The sequence below is a fragment of the Anser brachyrhynchus genome (genome assembly GCF_964034855.1).
Source record: "Anser brachyrhynchus genome assembly, chromosome: 11".
NCBI lineage: Eukaryota > Metazoa > Chordata > Aves > Anseriformes > Anatidae > Anser > Anser brachyrhynchus.
In genome coordinates, this window is record NC_137706.1 from 12,399,136 (window position 1) to 12,420,990 (window position 21,855).

At 39.5% G+C, this 21,855-nt stretch overlaps 1 protein-coding gene across 6 annotated transcripts in view; it reads right to left on the reverse strand.

Annotated features, from left to right (window-relative positions):
- BNC1 (basonuclin zinc finger protein 1) overlaps positions 1–21,855 on the reverse strand; it is a 75,267-nt gene that overhangs the window by 18,171 nt on the left and 35,241 nt on the right. The window contains exon 1 of one of the 6 annotated variants that reach the window (XM_080607719.1): positions 14,311–14,355. The exons of 2 other annotated variants lie outside the window; for them this stretch is intronic. In XM_080607719.1, coding sequence (XP_080463845.1) covers positions 14,311–14,340 — 30 coding nt within the window. In that variant the 5' untranslated portion in view covers positions 14,341–14,355. Of the gene's footprint in view, positions 1–1,225; positions 1,465–1,505; positions 1,660–14,310; positions 14,356–21,855 lie in introns of those variants that run through there. 3 more of the 6 variants (XM_080607724.1, XM_080607723.1, XM_080607720.1) reach the window with 3 other exon arrangements.

Below are 21,855 nucleotides of genomic sequence, written 5' to 3' on the forward strand. Positions count from 1 at the left end.
TTTAAATTAAAACAAAACCAGTTCAATTCATTTTTTCTTTCTCACATCCACAAAATATCAGAAAGTTGCCTGGCTCCCCACATTATTCAAACTAAAAAACACATATATTTTTTTTTAATTATATACAAAAAATAAAAAGAAAAAGAAATAGGGGAAGAAAAGAATAGTGTCACTTTTTATCCACAGGATTTTACAGAAGGATAAGCCACAGCCTGTATATATCAGTAGCCTTCCCTTGGGTTAGCGATCTGCCCTCTCCTCATTTTTAAACCAAGGATTCCTTACACAGAGGACTAGAAGTATCTGGCCAATTAATAAACCAGAAAGTAAAATGCTGTATCTTAAACACATCTAACAAAACCTCATTATGTATGAGATCACAATTAAACCATGTTTATTTTTCTACGTGATGAAAAAAATCAAAATAAATTAAATAAGCATCTTATATTCTGATGCATTTAACCTCTTAATGAGCTATATATTTAAAAAATAATAACAACAGACGACAACCCCATACACACACACACACACACACTCCCTCTCTCTCCCCTCCCTCTGCCCCCCCCCCCCCAAACAGACTGATCCTAAGAAAAGAATTACTGGCCTTATTTTCTGGATGCTAAATAGTCAGCAATAAATTGAATATAAAGGGCATACATTAGATTCCACTTTAGTGGTAATTTCAAAAGAACTTCGTACTGAAATTATATTGTTGTCTGCTCTTCAGTGCATTTATACGTCATAATAATGATAATGTATCTGCTTAAAGCACTTCAGTCAGAACACATCTGAGTCACAAATCACAGATTTTATTGTTATTAATGTATATCGAGGACTTCTACAATTAAACATTGTCAAGTATTTATGATTTACATGCTACTATTTCAATTGGAAAACAATTATACAAGTGATGGCTCTGCTTATTATAATCAGCCTGCAATTCTGCATTACTTACTGTAGAATAGAAAAGTCATACAGTTGTTTACAGTGCACAGCAGAAAGAAAAGCAGGATTTCTTTAATATAAAGTAGTTTTCTACTTTCACAGTATCTTTTAGTAATTAAGAAATGGAGAGTACATTTTCACTACAGCTTTCATCTCCATTGTTCATTACCCAAAACAACACCATTACAAGAATTTTTATATCTCCACAGTGCATAACCACAAGTAAAAGTTGCACAGTAAAAACACACATTCATATATAACTGCAAAGAACTTTCCTTACCTCAGACATTCTTACTGTGCTTATGTTTCCAGAGCTATAAAACAGTTTCCCATTCCCTCAGTGAGTTGTACAAAGAAGTACTGGAAACACTCCTGTCTGTACAAGTACTAAGGCAGAACCATCACACGCCTCTTTACTCTTGTCTGACTCTGAGCACCTCAAGGTCTGATGTATGCTCAGGCTGTGCACAGGGGAGTGAAATAGGATCCTCCCCCTTGGTGTTCTCCAGACCTACAGTACGAAGTTGTGTCTGCCTCTCACCTCTGCAGCCAGCTCTCACCTCGCTGCCCCGGAGTGCTGTGCTCCAGCATGCTCCTCCAGTCGCAGGGCAGTCCCCTCACAGCTGGCTCGAAGAGGGCATGACACTCATCTTTCACAGAGATTTGATCAAAAGGAGTCACGGAGGCTTGAGGCACTCCTAATGCAGTGCGAGGAGATTCTACCTCTGCTCTGGCAGCCTAAGTAATGCATTAAATCAATGCAGCTGACCTAAGGCCTATTACATTTTTTTTTTCCAAGAGTGTACAACTATCTGCAAATAAGCTACGAGGTACTTACGATTAAAATTACTTATTTTTAGTGTCGGAGTGTTGTTTTGCAAATTGCAGCTGACGATTTTTTTTTCCTTTCTTTTTAAACATTTGCAAGTTTTAAAGGTTCATTGAGTGGGGCACGTATTTTTTAAAGTTAAAACATTTCCCCCTATCAACTTACTTTTGCGTTAAGGCTGAATTTTATTTCTTTTTTATTAAGTTGAAGCTTCCTATTAACAGAGGTACAGGCCATAAAGACAGGAGAAGAATTACTTTCCAGTAATTGGGCCAAAATCTGTTTTGAGTTATTCAGGTGTTGGGTTGCATTCATGAGTTAGAACAGGATTTTTGTCATAGTCATCTCTCACCTATTTAAAAAACAAAACAAAACCACGAAGAAAACACTTCTCCCTGCTCTAGTTTTGCCTCCTATGTATTATTTCTTGGCACTCTCCTCAGCCAGGCACACACCGTGCTACGCCCAGAAACACACATGAATAAGTCTCACTGGACTCAGCGGGAATCCTTTTAGGAACATACCAGGACAGTGTTTGACCAGATGAATACCTGTAATCCCATAGGGAAGGCAGCAGGAAATAAGATGGCTGTAGGGAGAAGACAGCTAACGTAACGAATAATTGTTGGGCAATTTGTCCTCTAATCCTATTTATTATTTGCTAGATATATGCACAATGCTTAAGGAGAGAACCTAATTTACAGTTTACTAAATACTGGAGTAAAGACAATGTCAGCTCCACCACAGTGACTGGAAGCAGGCCAGATAAAGCCAGTTTTAAAGCCAATACCAGAATCTGGGCCCACAGAGCACAACACGAAGCATACGCTTTCCCTGAATCCATAGGTTTCTCCGCCGTATACCTTATATCTCCCACTGAACTACTTACAAAGACCGAGAAAAAGAGAGGGGGATTTAGTTTCACAGTATGGCCTGCCAGGTATTTCTGCCAGAAAAACACTGAAGTGTGCGAAGAGTCAGCCACCGACAGGTCCTCCCCTGGCAGAGCTCAGCCCAGGGCCACCTCTACCGGCGCTGGGCTCTGCCAAGGATGCCAGAGCACTTCCACGCACATCATCGGCGGTCTTGTGAGCTGTAGGACGAAGCATCCACAAAATCACAGCCACGTGACGCTATTTGAGCTGATTCTTAGGAGCGGTTTTAAAAGCCTATGCTTTGTAGTGAGGGGAAACCCGAACTGCCCTCTCGTGATGATAACTCAAAGCCAAAGGCACATCTTGTTACTAAAATTGTATTTCCTTCTTAATGAAACAAACAGCAGTGTAGCTAAGGAGTCTACCTGATTGAGAATTCTCCAACAAAGAGTGGCTTAAGATTCCACAAACCGCCAGAAGGTCTGAATTTACTTCAAAATGATAAGTGACTAAAAGTCAGCTGTGTGGAGAGCTGTTCTCCCCTCCAGCCAGTTCCCAGGAAAAACCTATTTACTAGCTATCTGCCATTTGCCTGGAAGATGATAATTCTTATTAAATGGGCTAACTATCCACAGCAAACAATTTAAGACCAATTGACTTTTTTCTTAATTAATTATCTACTAACAGTCTCTTAAGCATTATTTTCATTGTTCAAGCTTTTTCAATGAATATTTTATGGGAACATATTCCAATCTTGCTCTTTTTCAACTATTCACTGTTACTGATTAGCAGTTTTTCAGCTTTTTACTACCTGTGCTCCGTTCAGTAAAATCCAATGATCTCTAGCATAATGTGACATGTTCGAGACAATTTGTATTTACAGGTCAGCTTTTAAAGAAATACTAGCACGCTAACGGTGTTTGCAGTAATTTCAGCTAATTCATAATTGAAGCTTGCTTGTATAGAACAAATTATCAAGATGTATCTTGAAGAATGACCAAAATTGAAATCAGACAGTGACTCCCATAACTCCTCTTCCAGCAGTGAAATTTAATGGAAAAATAGCTTCTTGTGTAAAAAATAAGCTTCAGGACAGAGCCCCAGGCTTGAGCCAAAGGTCTTGGGTTCAGTCTGGGGCTCTGCCATCAAAGTGCTATTTGTATTGTTGGGCAAGTTATTGCAATTTTTGCAATTCTGATTTTTTTTTTTAATGTATTTGAGTTGTAAGCTCCTTGAGGAAACCAGGGCATCTATCTCTGTTCTCAGGGACACTGTTGAGGGCAAAGGAAAAGGTTTCCCAGGTCTGAAATCCGTGGAAGTCCAAATGTAGACACCTAGAATCACGGCATAACAAGGCAGCCCAAGGAAAGCTGCTTTCTCTCCCTATCTGCCCCAGCCTGTCTCTCCTTTGCCATGTCTCAGCCTGTGTTCACAGCAGCACGAACATCTGAGGACGTAGGGCAGATTGTGAAGTGCTAAAACTCCTCCACCAAATTCCAGAGTACTCACAGTTTTGAGAAGAGCTCCAACACATGGAACTGGTTACAGACAGAAAGCTGCTGCTCTTACCTGATTTTATTATCTAGCATTTTTTAAAAAAATAGGTATTAATCATAGGGAATCGCTACAATTGAGATTGTGTGATGTAGCACAAAAGTGCAATGTCATCCCCAGAAAAATGTTTCTCTTGGCTTTTGTCAATCATGATTTGGTGGCTGATTCCAAAAAGAAAAAAAATATAAGGTAATTTAAAAAAGATCATCAACAAACTACTCAAGCACAATCTAAATGTTAGGAGTAGGTTTGGTCTTTGCTGCTGTGTGCTCTATGCAAAGGGGCACCTAACTTCCCCAAGCACATGCTGTCTGTGTCAAATTCTTTCTAACAGAGTTAGCTGCAAAATGGCATTAACCTCTGTGTCCTGCCTGCTTAGCCTAAATTCCAAACACGTAATACACTATGTCCCTCTTCCTTAAATCAGTGCTGGCAAAGATCTCCACGCTAATTTAATGGTCTGCTCACTTATTGCCTTGGAGAGAGGTGCGGATTAAGCATTTCACCTTACAAAAGACATGCGAACTAATGGTCTGCCCCATGATCGTACAGATGGGCAGTGGAGCACCTTTCAGCAAGGAAAGCCACCAGGAACAAGAATTACACACTTGTCCAGAGTTGAAGGGACCCAAGAGTTTGGGGAGGTGGGAGGGAAAGAGGAAAAAGACCTTGAAAATGAAGAGAGCTGTGGTCCTGTCAGCAGGACATAAGCATACTTGCAGGCCTGGGTATCAAATGACTTGCAAGCCCAGTAGTTTCAAAATTTAATGAACTTTTCATTATGAAGATAAAAATAGTTTTAAACTCTGTGTACTGTTTTTTTTTTTAAGCACTTGTCAACTACAAAAAGGCCAGCTTAAGCCATAGAGTATGTAAGAAGCTTTCTCAAGGTGTGTGGAAGGTCTCGGTATGGCACTCCAGTTCTCATCTAAGCAACAGAGAAACCCAAACCAAGGTAGGCTGATTTTGTAAGGTGGCCCAAGCAGATAATACTGAGCTATGGTGTACAAAACTGTTTTCCATTAACAGTTTAATCTGAGTTTAAATCTTGATCCCTATTTTGCTATTTATATCTCCTTTAGTGTAATTAGATAAAAAGAAAATATGCAGTTTATTTAATACTATTTACATTTGTACCTCTGCTTCAGCACTACTTTTTCCTCTAACTGTTCACTGCATTACTTTCCTTTGTTAGCTCAAAATAGCTCAAGATGCTAAAATTTGAAGTAAGTTTTATTATAGATCCAGAAAGAAACCAACACCATCTCATACCACTGATCCATCCCCTCTCCATAGAAAGTCACCAGAATCAAGAAAACCTGCAATTAAGTTGCGAAATAGCTACCTGAACAGAAAGTTTCTTTTCATCTTTTATTAAATTTTGCTTTATGTCAAAATGTATTTCTTTCTGAAAAAATTGATAATAGATTCTGTAAGTTTGCCATCTAACAGGTGTGTGTGTTTTTTTTTTTTTTTTTTTTAAGGTTACATAGTTACATCCATTTTTAAGGCCCAGTTCCCTGCAGGAATGGTACCATAATTATACAACATGGCTTAATTATGCACTGCACAGAAAGAGCTTTTCAATACTGGTGTTAAAACATGTTGCTTGAAAACGTGAAATACAATAAACCAACAGACATGGCTTGACTTCTCTGTGCTAATCACTACATTTGTTCATGTCATATCTTATTAATCTCTTTGCTAATCGAGGTGGTCCTACTGCTGATCTTCCTAGCAAAGCCTTCCCCTGCTTCCAGTGATTTTTGCAATTGTGTATTTTCATTCTCCTGTTCTCATTCCTCATTTTGGCTAATTTTTTTTGTAGATGTCATAAGATCACCTGAAGGAATATGCTGTCCCATTTGACTTTTTGAGAGCATTAACATACTTTAACATTACTCTGTTCTATTCTTTTGCTTTCTACCATTTTAGTTTCCTCCGTTTAATGCAGCTTTATACTAAGCAAGAGACACACAATTAGCAAGTACTTGGTGACAAACATAAATACAACATTTTCTCTTTTCTAATGAAAGCAATAGAGTTAATCCGTTGCTCACATATACCATACAGATGAGTTCATCCAATTTTCTGATAACTGGGGCTTTCTGTTGAATGCTTACAATTTCATTCCAGGACTTGACAGCATTTACGAAAACTCCAGATTACTTCTTTCCAGCATGCTCTACTTTGCATTTTTCAGCAGTTTTATCTGCTCTTCAGGTAGGTTTATTAGATCTTTTTGGAGAGCTTTACAATTCAGAGTCTTAATGACTCTAAAACATGTATCTTCTCTGTAAGCAGCATTCCTTCTGTACTCTCTCCAACCTCCCCAGATTTTTAATAAACACCATCTGACCCACTGTGAAGCCTGGAGCACCCAGCTTAACTATTAGCCATTTGCAAACTCACTGGCTGTTCCTATTCTTTGTTCTCTGTCTTTTTGCCAGTTTAAAATGTTAAAATAAACACATTACCTTTCACCTTCTTGCCTAGTAGGTGCTTTCTATGCTTGGATTTCAATATGTACAACCAGAGAGTACAGGAAAAGAAATCACAGAGCTTACATAACGACGTTATCTTCTTTAAAATGTTTTATGAAGCAATGTACATAGAATTCAAACTTCAAGGAGGGACAGGCTTCAAATCCAAATCTGTATTTGGAACTAAAGCTTGCAAATAGGCCAAAAAAGCATCAACTTTGCAGTTGTCTAGCCCCTAGAAATATACCTAGTTAAAAACACAGAAATACAAATGTTATATATATATATATATATATATGCAGTGAATATCAAGACTGGAAAAGTTGTTACGAAAATATGAATTGTATCACATCACTGTTCAAAGTAAGTATATTTTAACTGACCTGCCTGAATCAGAACAACTTTAGACATACACTTACAGACTTTTCTTGGCTCTCTCCTTCCATTTCCCCCTAACCCCTGGGCTGTTAGAAAGAAAATTGGCTTACCCACTGATTCTTTCTTTCTCCATTTCTAAGTTCTTGAACTGCAAAGAAGTATGCAGCTTCTGTCTAAAAGGCTGGCGAAAAGATATATCACCTTATCATACATACGACATGTCTACCCAACCAGAGAGAGCGCTCTAAGGAAAGATGCAGCGTGGATGAGATACCCAAGTGTTCTTGGCAGCTCTGTCCACCCTTTGCATGGTCAGTCTGGTTTGGGGTGGGCTGCACAAAGGTGCTAGAGGAGAATATGAACCTGCAAACCTTCGGGCTAGATAAGAAAGGTGTTATCAAGCAAAATGCAATTTTCAAATCATATCTAACAGCCAAACATTAATGGGAGCTGAAGTCTTTCAGTGTCAGGGATTAAGGTGGGAGCTGCACTGGCTACGCATTTTCCTTTCTGCACAATTCTAGTGATTGCCCTCTCATCTTGTAAGTCTTGTGAGGAGCATAAAACATTTAATTGCTAACTCTGTTATTAAGGAATCTACTTTGTCAGACTGCAGCCTCTAACAACGTTAAGTCTCTTAGAGCAAATCAGTTTTGATACTGATGTTTCTCAGAGGTGCAGCATTTAATCCTCAAATTACAACACAAGTTTTAACAGGCAGATTCTGTCTGTCACCGAGATTTAGTAATTAACAACAAAAAAATATCCAACCCCCTTCCTAGCATTAATGGTTTATCAAAAGAATACCAGTAATTTCACTTAAGATATAGTGATGATCCAGGCAGAAATACAATGGGGAGAAAGACTTGTTTATGCTATCTGATTTAAAGTGCCTAGACAGAATTCCAGAGACTTTGTGTTGTCATAAAAGGAATAGTCAGTAACCATGTTTGTGCCCCCAGGCCAAAGGGTGTGACATTGGGCCAGAGGTGTGTCAAAGTCAGAAGAAAATGTCTGCCATAAAACTGGGAGCAACTCATATTCACATGGTTAAAGAAAAGGAGAGCCAGCAGTATGATACCTGAAACATTAATACCGTTGTTCCCCCCCCCCCCAAAAGGTGATAGAGTCCTACCAATACAGGAGACACTTCACCTACAGTACTGAGCTTTGTATTTATTTTCACAGCCTCCAGCATTTTTCTTCCTTTTTTTCCCCCCCCTCCCTTGTTCTTTAATACCAGGTAGTGGTTTTCAACCGTTTAAACCATGGCATATAATAACCGATGAGTAACATAGCAGTAATACCAGTGGTGGCAATTTTACTTTGTTTCATGGGAGTGTCAGAGTATTACAGAGATGACTAGGATGTGTCTCAGTGGCAGTCTGATAAAATGAAAGATGATTTTTCCCTGCCCACAAGTTTTGCCAAGTTTAAACCATAAACATCATAAAGGTTATAGGACATTTTTTTTCCAGGCAATGAAATAAAAAGCAAATATTCCACGTTTTCAAATTAATTTCTGAAAGAAGAATTATTGCAAAAAATTACTATAGCTTACCTGCAGAAGATTTTTTTTCTCTAAACTCATAACGTACACATTTCTGGACAAACTGTTGAGTTTAACAACCATGCCTGAAGTACTGTTACCACTAGAATAATCAGAGTTCATTATGGATGCTTATTTACCAGCTCTCCGATGCTGATGAAGACTTATCTTACAAATTTATGCTTTAGCCAAAACTTTTGTTCTCACTTATCTTTTTGATTTTAGATCACCTTCTTATTGAATAGGAAGAAAAAATTTAGTTTCTATTTTTACAATGACATTCCATGAAACCTCCTTGAAATGGTCACCCACCTTCCACCTAGTAGGTTTCTTTAAAACTACCGATTTTATTAGCCTATTCCAGACATGTGCCTGCTCTTTTTATGTCTCAAATATGTGTTGAACTTCTGAAGTTTACCCAGTAGTAAAAGCAGAAGGTATAGCAACGTCCTGGAGAAGCATCTGACTACCCCCTTCAACCAGGATACCACATCAATACCGCGATGGTTTTCAGTGAGCTGTTTTTAATGGACAGCTCCCAGGTGACACCAGACACTGCTGCTGCAGCCGCCGCAATATCATACATCCTTGATTGAACTTTGATTAATTTTCCAGACTTTCAGAGCCTGTGGCAAAAGGATCCACAGCGGTAGCTGCAGCCATTAACTCCATCTTTTGCGATTTCTCCTTCTTCATTATGTTTGGGTCTTGATTGAACTTTGTTCCAAGTTAGTAGCTTTTGGCTATGGACAAGGGAGATAAGACTCTAGGAGTGCAGGAGGATAAGATGTGTAAAACTTACAGAGAAAGCTGTCCAGCTAGTTGGTGGTAGCTTTGGATATACCTTGACGATATGAGTGGTGTTAAAAAAAAAAGTTGGAATTCCAGCTAAAACCAGTCTAAATAAACAAGCAACCACTTCATACAGCCATATTCCAAATGTCTTCAACATTTGCCTGTGTGTAACAGATACTATTTTATTATGCTGGACAGATTCAAAGTTGCTGCATTCACACAATGAATAAAAATACCATTTCTGGGCAAAAACAGAAAAAAACTTTACAGAAGGACTTGTTTAAAAATCCATGAATAATCCCAGTGGCTTCAAAAGATTATTTGCAGAGTGTGCTGCTAAATGACGTGAGCAACTATCCCACTATTTTTCTGCTCAATATGACAACTTTAGAGTGTATAGTCAACCTAGTGTTTGTTACATTATCTTATCCAAAAAAGCAGTTTATGAGCCGCTAGGACAGATCTTACATTTCTTATGAAAAACTAAACCTGACAATACTGAAAATGTTACACTGAAATTTTCCAAGCGATCCTTCAATATTTTCATTACCTTACTCTCTTCCTTATTTCTAGCCACAGGAAGGAAAAAAATCTGGATAGTTTAATATGTTAGTAAAGTGACATTTCAGTTTTAAGATTAATTCACAAAAAGAGCCAGTTTTTCCTTCTATTCTGTTCTGCCCCCCCCCCCCTTTTTTCAATTAATGCTTGAATCTGCCACTGTGATCCATCCTCAGACCAACCTACATCTAGTTTTGTTGCCAGCTGTTGATATTTGCCAATGGTGGTATATAGAATTGGTATGCAGAAGTGGCTGTAGTGATCTGTAGAGATTTTTGCCAGAACCTACAAATGCTGTGTAAAAGCCCCTTTCAGAGCTTGAAAACCGAAATTAACTGATGGGAAAAAATATTAAACTATTAAGGGTGATTCAAAATACACTATGAATCAAAGATATACATGATGTTTCCATAACACCTGACACAATGGGGCTCTGTCCTTACAAGAGGCCTCTGGGCATTTCTGTGATAAGCAATAATAGATTTGTCTCTGTGAAGCTATGAGTTATTGTGGCACCTCCGGTATAGGCAACCTTTGAAATAATTGAAAACCTGGAAATAAAAGCAACCTTTTAAAAATAAAACACATACATACGTACACACACACAAAAATAAATATAACTTTTCCTTGCTTTAACCTTTTTATTCATTGCCAAGAATAGCTGGCTGAGGAATCAGCATCTGCCACGAGCTCTCATTTATTTTCCGATGCCGCCTTGCCCCATTGCCCAGGCAGTCTCCGCAGTTTCCCTCCTCTCATCCCCTCACCACTTCGCCTTCCTCTGAACCTGAGGAGACAGAGCAGCCTTCCAGCACCGAGCCCGTCTCAGCTTACAGACACCCGGCTTTTCCAGCCCCTTGCCTCCTCCTGCCAATCCTTTCCCCACTGATCATTCTGACAGCAGACTGCTTACACAGAAAGCCAGAATCTCTCTGCTACCAGATATTTTTCATGCAACATTAAGAGCAGCATTTTATACTGGAAATTATTAGCTTAAATGTGTTCAGAATGGAACTCAACTCCTTGTCAGCTCAAGCTGTGTACATCTGGGTGATCCGGACACCAGACTTGGCTAAGGCGGCTAGGATGCTAATTTAGACTGCTAGCAAATTTGGTAACTAAATAAACTTCTGGGAATCTTTGAATGTTGCAACAGGTAGCAGCAATTCAAGAAGCAAAGTTGCTATGAATAAGTGTTGTGTTAGCTACAGAGTCCCTTGAATTTTAGCATCTACGCTACTGGAAATGCACTTGAACAAGCACCAGCCTATTTTAGGGTGAGAATTGAGCTGCCCTGTTAATAACTCAGAAGCACTGGACTGGTTACCAGGGCTTTCCCTCCATTAATATACTGGTTTAAAATAATAGGGGAGCATGCATACTGTGAAAAATGGAAAAGAAGAAAAATGCTTCAAGACCAACCACTTTTTACAAGACACTTGGGGATTGCTTGGAGGAGTGCCAGGCCTGGAACAAGGTGCGAAATCATACAATTAAAAGAACTATGGCAGGTGTAAAACAGAAGTCTCTTATGAAGCAGTGGTTTAGGTATAATATCTGCAGGAAGCTGACTGCCAGACCGACACAGAAGGGATTGAAGAAGTAGGCCTGGCAGGATTACCACAAGGAAGTAATGAGCCTTCAGCTATACTAAAGACACACACAGCTTGTGCGATTTTTCACAAACCTCCTTTTCTCTTTTACGCTGTCCTTCTGTTAAAAATAAACCATACGGTAGTGGTAAGAAGGGCGTTTTGTCGCTCCCTACCTTAGGCCTTAGGCTCCTGTGGAGACGAGCCGAACGGTCACGGCCCTACCGGATGTAGCGATGGCTGGGCTGCAGCAGACTGCGCTGAAGCCGCATGAGGTTAATGGGAGTTGGAGATTAATTTTGATGCCTTTTTCAGTGCCTTGGACAGGTGGCCCCTCCTGCCGAGGGCCTCCATGAGCTAAAGGACTTTCTCCTGCCTTCGCATGGCCAACACAACTTGTGTTGCTGGCTTTGAGGGAGGCAGAATCAAGCCTACTGGCAGCAACTGTGAGACATTTTTATTAGCTCGGCCACATGCCTTGTTCCAAAGCCCCTGCCTTGTAATAATTTTTTCTGTATTAAACTCTTCATCCACATATGGCTCCACCATACTCAGCTTACCCAACAGATTAAGAGAATATTCTTTTTGAGCTGAAGATGCAGCATGGCATCCAGCTTGCGTGACTCTGTAGTAAAGGAGCACTACATCTCCACATCAATTAGACAAAAATCTGAATAGGGAAAAACCGCTAAGATTAACATAATCATTTAGTGCTAGCTTCTTTTGAAATTGTCCGTGCTGAAATGAGGTAGTGATACAGTCAGCACAATCTTTATTAAAAACTCTGTGACACCTTCAAACAGAAATTGAACATTTGCTGTGATCTTTACTTTTCTCTACAGTAGAGGAGGGCTATTAAGAAGGAAATGCCTTTTTGGACTCTGAATATATTTAAATCCTCATTGGTAAAAATCAGTTTAGTTCCAAGAAATGCAATTTATACTAGATCTGTAATAAATTCCATATACCTCTGAAGCCTTTCATTTCAAGTGATCTCAACACATTTTTTATTAAAAAACACCAATAAAACATTGCAACCCTCACTATATGCTTAGCATTATCTCCCTTTTACAAGCTGGTGGATTTGTGATTTACCCAAAGTTGTATAATAAATCTGTGACAGAGCCAGCCTGTCATTCAGCCCGTTCTGTGGCTTCATCCTCCTCCTAAGAATAGCATTTTCTCCTGACCACCATTTTAGCAAGCAAGCAACAATTGCTGTTTATAAACATTACACAGTAGAGGCACAATCCCAGCCTTTACAAACACTTCCTCTATAGACTTAGAAAAAGATGTCTTTGTGTAGAACCATCATATTATACTGGCCAGCGAAGAGAAATAGCACAGCCTTTGCAATACATCTATTAAAAAAATTGGCTTCTTTAGAAAGCTCTAAAAACTCATTTCTAGCCTTAGAAATTGTGTATTCTGTTTATCAAGATATTTTCTCTGTACTCCAACCCACATTATCTGGGTAACATTCATTTTGTAGCATCAGCCTCACAGAATGTGAAATACTTGTTTACAGGGGAGGAGAGATGCAAGCTACTTTTATACATAGATTTTGTGATGTAAATAAGGGGTTGGAAAGTCACTCTGTGAAAACACCAGTATTCGGTGCTTCTTTAGGCTAATTAGTAACTCCTCTGCGCAGCCCAGCCATTAGCAGTGGAACATGCTGCTCGTTTTACTTCCCAATTAAAGCGTCGCATCGTGCCTAGCCAGTCACAATTACAAGAACTGGCACGAGGAGTTTAAGTAAACAACAGTTGTGATCAGGAGTATATCTCGGATACCTGCTTTATTACCTCACCAGTAAATAAGCACAGTTTGAAACGACAAGTGTTTCTCAAAGACTTGTACTTGGCAAACCTCAAGGTGACCAACTGTATCGGGGAGTTGAAATTACCGCCTGGCCTCTTACCGTCGATTACAAGCTCTGAACACTCAGCTACCTTTGAAACCTGGCTGAAAAATAACCGCGATGATAAAATAACAGTAATCTTGGGAAAAGACAGGCATTCACATTAAAAAGCAATTGCTCGTCCTCTCTGAAATCCCATGGTTCTTGACCAGAAGATGCAATACCACTAACACAGATGCCCAGGAACACCAAGAGGACACCAGACCAGCGCCCTGCTGTGATGCTTTAGGCAAAACCACACCCCTGACTGGTACTCTTGCCCGGCGGTCAGGGCTGCACAGTAGGAGCAATGTTTGCACTGATTTCTATTTAATTTGTAAGTATGTGTGTTGGTGCTTTTTTTTTTTCCTCTTTTAATTTATTTCTACTTGAAGTTTATAAAGTTATTTTCTAAGTGAACTTAGGAAAAAAATAGCACAGTTCTTCACAATTTTATTTTTGTTCAAAGAGCTCAATCTGTGTCAAAAATATTTTATTTCAGATTTATGTTAAATTTAATAAGATTATTTTTATTTTCTTTTTTTTTTTGTTGAAGTGACTCATGTGTCACTTTTTAAATTTTGACCCCAGAAATGATCCAGATATTTGATGGCACTGAATCTGTAAAAAATACAAATGAACCAACGTCAAACTTGTGAGAGAAAGGGTTTCTCTTCCTACTAAAAATATTCGATTCTCTGGCTCCTCAGCCAACAAAACCCATAAGCCCCACAGTGGGGCAGGCAGATATTTCTGATTATATCTCATTTCAGCCACTGAGGAAAAGCATCACAGGGACATTTGAGGGGTCCTGCAGAGAACGACCAGGTGTACACACTGTCCTACCTTGCGCTCAAATCCAGCTCTGGAGACCATCTCTAGACAAACATGTTCTCTTCCACAGCTCATCCCAATCCCTGTTTTCCATGATCATGCTGAACATGATCTCATTTACAAAAACACAAAAAAAAGGCAGTTTCAGTGATGTATACACCTTCCCACGTGAGAACTAAACGAAATCCATATGGGAACTAAACTGAGACCTATCAACTTTCACTTCTACATGGTGGAACACTTTCCAGTCATTATGGCTGAGGTTAAAGCAAGAAACAGTAATCCATCCTGTTTTAAAATTATCTGTACTATGTTTTGTGAAATTCATTCTGCTGTGCAATGATCTCATGTAGAAGAGTGATGAGCCACAGGTTAAGTTTTAAATGCCAACATTTTATCTCTGTGAGCAATGATGTTTTCTATTTGCAAAAGATGTATTTCATCTCTATGTACAGCAACACCAAAACGCTATTGGAACAAATGTCACATCTTTCTTTGTCCACTTATTACATAGCTATCCAAGTGATTTTAGGCACTTCTTTCAAATACACCTGGACTACCAATGATCTATTAAGAACAGGTGAGAACAACAGCAGGGTGAACTTGAAAGTGAAGCAGGGCAGGTTTTGGTGAACCATTAAATACCTTTGTGCTTATGCTCTCTCATTTTACCATCTGTAAAAAGCCAAGGACCTCGATTCTTGTAATCTCTGCATTTCACATTTCCATCGGTAATAATGCTAGGACACCAGATTTTTAAGGCTTGGAGACAACAATAACCGGCAGCAACTACAAAAGTACACTAGAAAAGAGACACAAAGAACTGAAAAAAAAAAAAAAAGGAACTATACCAGTGATGTATTTGACTTGCAGGTTTCCTTTATTTATTTCAATTTTTGGAAGTTCACCTCCTGAACTGCATGCCTCTCAGCCAAAGTTCTTCGTTTTTATTTATGTGCTAGAACACACACATGCTCCCCTTTTAAAATGAATGGATCTGTTCCAAAGCAGACCCCTGGGCAACTGTTGGTACCCCAGAAAAGTCTGCTTCTGTCCGCACTGCAGTGTGTCAAGCCTGCTGGAAGGCACGGGCACACATTTTGATCTGCAGTGTCACATTAACAGGCAGATATCATCCGTCCGTGGATCTATTCCTCAGTGCCTGACAAAGACAGGGGACTTGACAAAACCAGCTGACTGTGACTCATTTCAGATTCACTGGAAGAGACTGGGTTTTGGCTGGAGAAGTATTTGGAGGGCTGAGCAGGAGCAGTGCCTGCTCTGCTTTCGAGCTGACAGTTCTTGGCTTGTGGATTTATACGCAGCACTGCTCATCTAGAGAGCTGCTTGCTTATGGCTGGGGAAGAGACCATGTGGATTCACCTTGCTTTGGTCACCTCTATACAAGATTAATGCAGTGCATTCTTCTTAGCTGGGCTGAAAGTAGAGCAGGTGCAGAAAAGCATCTGTTTTCCCCCGGAGCAGAGAGAACTGATGTGAGCACGTAACACCTGCATTCAGGCCATTTGCTGGTTTTCTGTTTCTTCCTGGCGCCATTCATTGCGCTAGAAAGTTTCTGCTAAGTCCCATGTAGTTCTAGATTCAATTGTAAGTGATATCCTCTCACTGAAAGTACTGTCACAGCCATTAAGGTCTGCCAGGAAGCTCTTGCTGCAAGACTGAGGTAAGACCTCTTGGGACTGGCAGGCTCTCAACTAATAGTCTCAGCCTTTGAAATTCATTCCCTTTGGCAGCTTCCCAAAGCCAGATGCTAATGACCTTAGGCATGATGCAAGACCTTTTTATTGGTGTAATTTTTGGTGTTTTTTTTTTTTCTTTCTTTCAAATTCCTGAGGTAGCAACAATGCTAGAAACTTCTTATCACTGGAGAAAGTGTGCGTTTCAGCACTGCAAGGAACCACCTAACTGTAACAGAAATATTCTCTAGCTCAATCTGACACAAGAAAAAGCCATTCTCTTAGTAGCATTCAGCAACAAATGTTTTTGAATATTTCTTTATACAATAAGGCAAGACCTTCTGATACAAATTTAAGCTCAAATACCTCTGGACCTATACATTACGACAGTTTTCCCAGGGAGTATAGCCTATAGCCTTCTGCCAGCCAGCTGTGTGACTACAGGCAGGTGAGTTCAGCTCCTCTGTCCTGGCTGCCTGTGCAATGGGGCTCACCCTACTGCAGAAGCAAGGAAATACCTCAGGCTGTGCTGCTAAGTGCTGTTCCAGAGCTAGTCTGGGGCTCTTGTTCTTAGTTAGCCTCTTGTAAAGTTTTCAGAACCATACTTTCAACAGTATGAAACTCAAGTAAACCGATTTTTAACACAACAGTTTCCTAACTTCTCTGATAATTTTGTAAGCATCAGTAGAGGATATTCTGAAGGATTAATCTCTCCTGACTTCCTCGGTCTTTGTTGCAGAGGGGAAGGCTCCTTCTGAGGGCGTCTCAAAGCAGGAGCCTAACTCAGATGTTCTGCATAGCTCTGCACAGTCCTCTACAGCAGCACTGCTAGGCAGGGCCTGGGAGATGAGCTTCACTAGGCATCACCTTTCCTCCCTTCCTTCTCTCTTGCCTCCAAACACACTGAAAGAAATGCTACCAAATCAAGGTGATGTCATGGGATTACAGACTTCTTAGTTTAAATTTCCTTTTAAGCAGTTTTAAAATGAGGTCCCAGTATGTCACAGGGTGATAAAAGCAGCTACAACAGTGACAGTGTTCCTGAACAAAGATACCGTAAATTTCCTGCATACAGAAGATAGTATCAGGACACCTGGATATTCTGTGCTGAATTCTACGCTTAACACAGCTTTGTCATTCTAATCAGAAAAAAAGTGACTGAAATTTTGCTATTCCCCAGTTTTAAACTTCAGAGAAATCAGTATTTTTAGGGTGTTTTGTTGTTTACTTCAGTTTCATTATCCTAGCAGTAGGTCATCAGTGTGCATATCCTCAGTGGCAGTGTTACAAAGATGCTGCAGTATCAACTCGGTGAGCCCCAGAGGAAGGAGTGCTTCTCACCACCCATACAATCAGGAAGAAGGAAATCCTCACTTTCAAGACCAATGAGGGGCAGCAAAATGTGTTTTGAAAACCCCATCAGCAGAGATTTTCAGCTGCTGAAAAAATCTATGTTTTTTGGATGGACAAATAACTCATTCCTCTCGCTAAAATTCAGTGGGCTGTATCTGTTCATTTGCTCCAGGAACCTGCACAGGTATCAGCTACAAGCTACGGTTAAAGGTTTGGAAAACAGCTACCACAGTAGCTGTGCCTGGAGACGGGGTAAGAACACGAGCTCTACAGCTGGAGCTAAAGGACTGTGACTCACACCACATTTCAGTAGCAGACTCGTGCTCTCCCATGCATTAAGGAAGCGTAACCTCAACTGAGCAGTGAGGCTATACTAGACTTCCTATACTTGATCATGAAAAGTACCTGGCATAGTTTGCCACACTAATGGCACTTAAGCTCTTTGCAAAGGCTGTCCCCAGAGAGGTGACTGGGGACTGGTTCTACCTCGCTTTTGTGCTGCCGACAGGAGCTGATGTAGCAGAGGCAGGCGTGCTCTTCCTGTAAGCCTTTCTTTCCTTACAGGTGCTGCCACAGGACTCTGTAGGATTCTGATCAGTCACATCACTTTTACAGTTAAGTTGTGGATAATTTCAGAGTATTTCTAATGCTCCGTTATTAATTGCTAGGAATTACATTCTAGTCTTTCTCAAATTCAGAAGGGAGAGAAACTGTACAGCTCTCAGTTGTCAAGGACAGTAAATCAGTACTTAAATCAAGAGGAGTCAGAAGTTGTAAGTGGACTGATTTATAATAATTTGCACAACCTTATTCACCTAGGTGAAATCAGTAAATAATGAAAGAAAAACAGCAAAAGGGCATTTAAGTAAGCTGGTATCACTGAACCAGCATACAAATGAATAAATCAATGAAATAAAGATGTGCTGTTATGAGTATTTTAGTGAGAAGTTTGGTCGACAAGCTGCCTGCAAACTGTGAAGAAATTGTTTTTAGAAAAGGTCAAACAAAGGGAAAACTCAGATTTGCAAGCCAGATCCTTAGCATGTAGAGTGGTGTAAATCCACCGAGGTCAGTCAAACCATGCCATTTCCCACTGACTTGGGGCTTTGTCCCCTGTTTATGCAAAAAGAGAATGACAATGTCAACTAGTTTGTAAAATAAAGACCTGGTGGATCTGCAAAAGAGTCTGCTGCTCAACTCTTCAGTTAGGGCATGCATTCCACGGCTGGATAAAGAAAGGAAAGGGGGAGAACAAAAAAAAAAAGGACTGGAAACTCCACCTGGATGCTATCAGTCTTGCCCAAGTAAACAGTACTGACATTAGTGCTAGCCTGCTGAGTGGTACAGGTTAGGAAGGGTCACAAAGGCAAAATGGTGACCAAACTTGCCTTGAGGTAGAGATGCTCTGGAATCTGTCACAAAGGGAGAGAGCTGAAAGCTCATTTTATCTAGAAGTCATTTCATTTTAGAGTTCAAAACAATTAAAGACATTGAAAGAATTGTACAAACATGGATTATAGCAAGACAGAAACAATCTCCTTTTTTCATATAAACATGCACTCAACTACATGCATACGGTGTGATGTGTATTGTTCACGAGATAACAGTGCAGTGCACCCATAAAATGGCAAGGGAATTTATGAGAGAGAGAGCAAAAAATACCCAGGAAGTTTTTCTCATAATACTAAACAAAGACTCACCTCCATGTGACATGACTAAGAATACTTGTAGAAAAAAATACGAAAAAAGTGGAAAAAGAGAAAAAAGCCTTTAAGATGCAAATGCCGTAAAAAACCCCACTGTCATGTCCCAACAACTAAATGAAGTTTTTGCAGAAGCCCCTTGAGATAAACTTTCTTTTGACATTCAGCTCATTAGGTTGCAGCCAAATCTGCAAAACAGAGGAATATCTATTTATATGCATTAATCACTGGCTTGTAACAACTATTTCAAGAAGAATTTTTTTGACATAGCCTTAAATCCACTTGAAATCCTTATTAAGGAAAATGGGCTAAGGTAATTACGCACTTTTTTCCAGTTCAAGTTTTCTTTCTCTTCTGTCTACAAAAGCAACACTGAAACTACAACTGGAAACCCCAAGTCCTGAAAAATAAGTTTTACCAGTAATACTTCTTTGCTAGGAAAAGCCACATAGATTAAAACTTTTTCCGAGTATCACTTCCAATTCCCTCCCAATGCTTTACTTCACACCAAGGAAACAGAACAAAGGCTGAACGTTACTTCCATATGGCATTAAGCAACAAGGCTCAAACTGTTCGCATATTTTGACAATTGTCCAAATCTCAACCAGGGTGGGAGGCTATGACTACATCGGAAATGAAATGGTTAATAAATCTTAAAAACTGATCCTTTTCCAGGCATGTTCAAATAACACGGTTAAAAAAAAGCCTCAACTGTAAAGTGAAGTTCTGAACTAATTTTACTTCTCATACAGCATGCCAGGAAGTGTATTACATGCCATTGGCGAGATACCAAACCTGTGACTCTAGGGGGATGACTGAAGGAATCCTCACAATTCTACATCTTGGAAATAAATTCTATGCTAGAAGGAAAAGCTCTGTAACACATGCCATCTGGTGCCCTTTGCCTTCTTTTTATGAAAGGGGAAAAAAGAGAAGAGGAAGAGACTGCTTCCTTTTATATAGGCCACGACACGGCGGGCCAAATGCAGCTCTTGGTAAGAGCAGCAGGAACAGAGCAACCCTGCTGGTGCTTTTCTCTCCCAGTTGCAACCCTGTACAACGCGAGCATTTCCATAAGTCTTCGCAGCAATCTGAGCTATCTCAGATTTGTATCAGGAAGCCTGTTGTAATAATTGGGAGTGTCATTTGGCCTATTAATTGCAGAACAGCATCTAATTGCATTGTAAATGGAATGGGTTATGGCGATGCCACTGTACTGCATTGAACTCAGCTACTGCATGACATTTCCTTTAAAATATAATTTGCAGTATCTTAAGAAAAAATTGAAACTATGTCCATTGAGTCTTAAAATAAGTAAATAAAAACTTAGTTAAATCCATATTATATCACATACAAAAAATCCAGATGAGAAACAGTTACTTCTTCAGGATTACCAAAAGGATGTTTCGGTAATTCTTTGAGAAATGCTTCTTTAAAGTAGATGAGAAAACCTCAAAAACAAATAAAATACTTAACCAGATATGTAAAGAGCTGTCTCCCATTCATTCCCCCAGTCTCAATTAGCTGTCCTACCTATGCTTTATCCTGCTATGAGTTAAAGTAGAAATGGCTACGAGCCAGCGCGAGTTAGCCCCAAGGAAATTCCTGCAGAGTAGCATGAGGCATGTTAGGGATGTGGCTGGAGCATTTCTGCATTCCAGCTCTCCCCAGTGGCTATAATGACCTAGTGGGGCCATCTGCAGCCACCCTTCAGTTTGGGCAACACCCAGGCTGCTGCAGCCTGGGGTAGAGACCAAAGCATCTCATCTGGCTGAGGATACAGATAATAAAGAGACATTAAACCCCCTTCTTCGCATATGAAGTACTGTAGTTAGTAGTGATTTATTTGGGTCATTCATTAAACTGTTAAAGGACTTGCCTAATATAAGTTAATATTAGCGTTCAAATCTCATGAGATAAAGAGCACCTCATTTCACATTGATAGTGATAGGAAATCTCTGGCATAACAAGAATCAATAATTTATATCATAAGGCCTTGAAATCCTAATGTAATGGTTTGTTCCATAATCAGGCAGTAAAAGATATTTAAAAAGCCATGTTTATTTATATTATAATCATAGTTTCTATCACGACTGGGGTCTATTTTCCTCTCAGTGCAAATATTTAACTCCCATTAATGTTAACAAGAGGTTACCTAGCATGTACTTTGGCAAGAGAATAAAACCTCTATTTTAACATTAATCTTGAACAAGCTTTCAACTTGAAAGAATCTTGAGAGTACCTTGTATTAACACTATCTTAATTGCTTCAAAATCTGGATTTTGTATGAAGCATATACACAGATAAAAACAACTCATGTTAACTTTAAGTTGCACATTTTAGGATAATGGAAAATAATTGTGTGTCACCTTTCTATAAACTGCATAGCTCACTGTGAAGGCACTGTTAACAAAGACAATGATAAAATCTTTCAAGAATTCACTGCTTCTCTAAGAATGTTTTTTTCCTTGCCTTGCTTCAGATATTTGTTCACATTAAAAAGCACAGATGTTGCTTCACAATATCTCTCACAATAAAATGAATTTAGTCGACTGTTTTTATATTTGCAAAAGAAACAACTGCTTGGCATTCTGTATTTACAGTTCGGGGAATCTCCTTGTTCACATAAGCGTACTCACCGAGGACAGTAAGGTAGCACAGATATATAACGCAAGTGGAATCTGGCCCTTTTCATTTTGTGAAACTGCTTTGATCATGACTCTCTCAAGACATTATTTTAAACTAGAATGCAATTGACCGCTATTGCACCATATGTTCCTTATGTGTGAGCTCTGTCTTGTTCA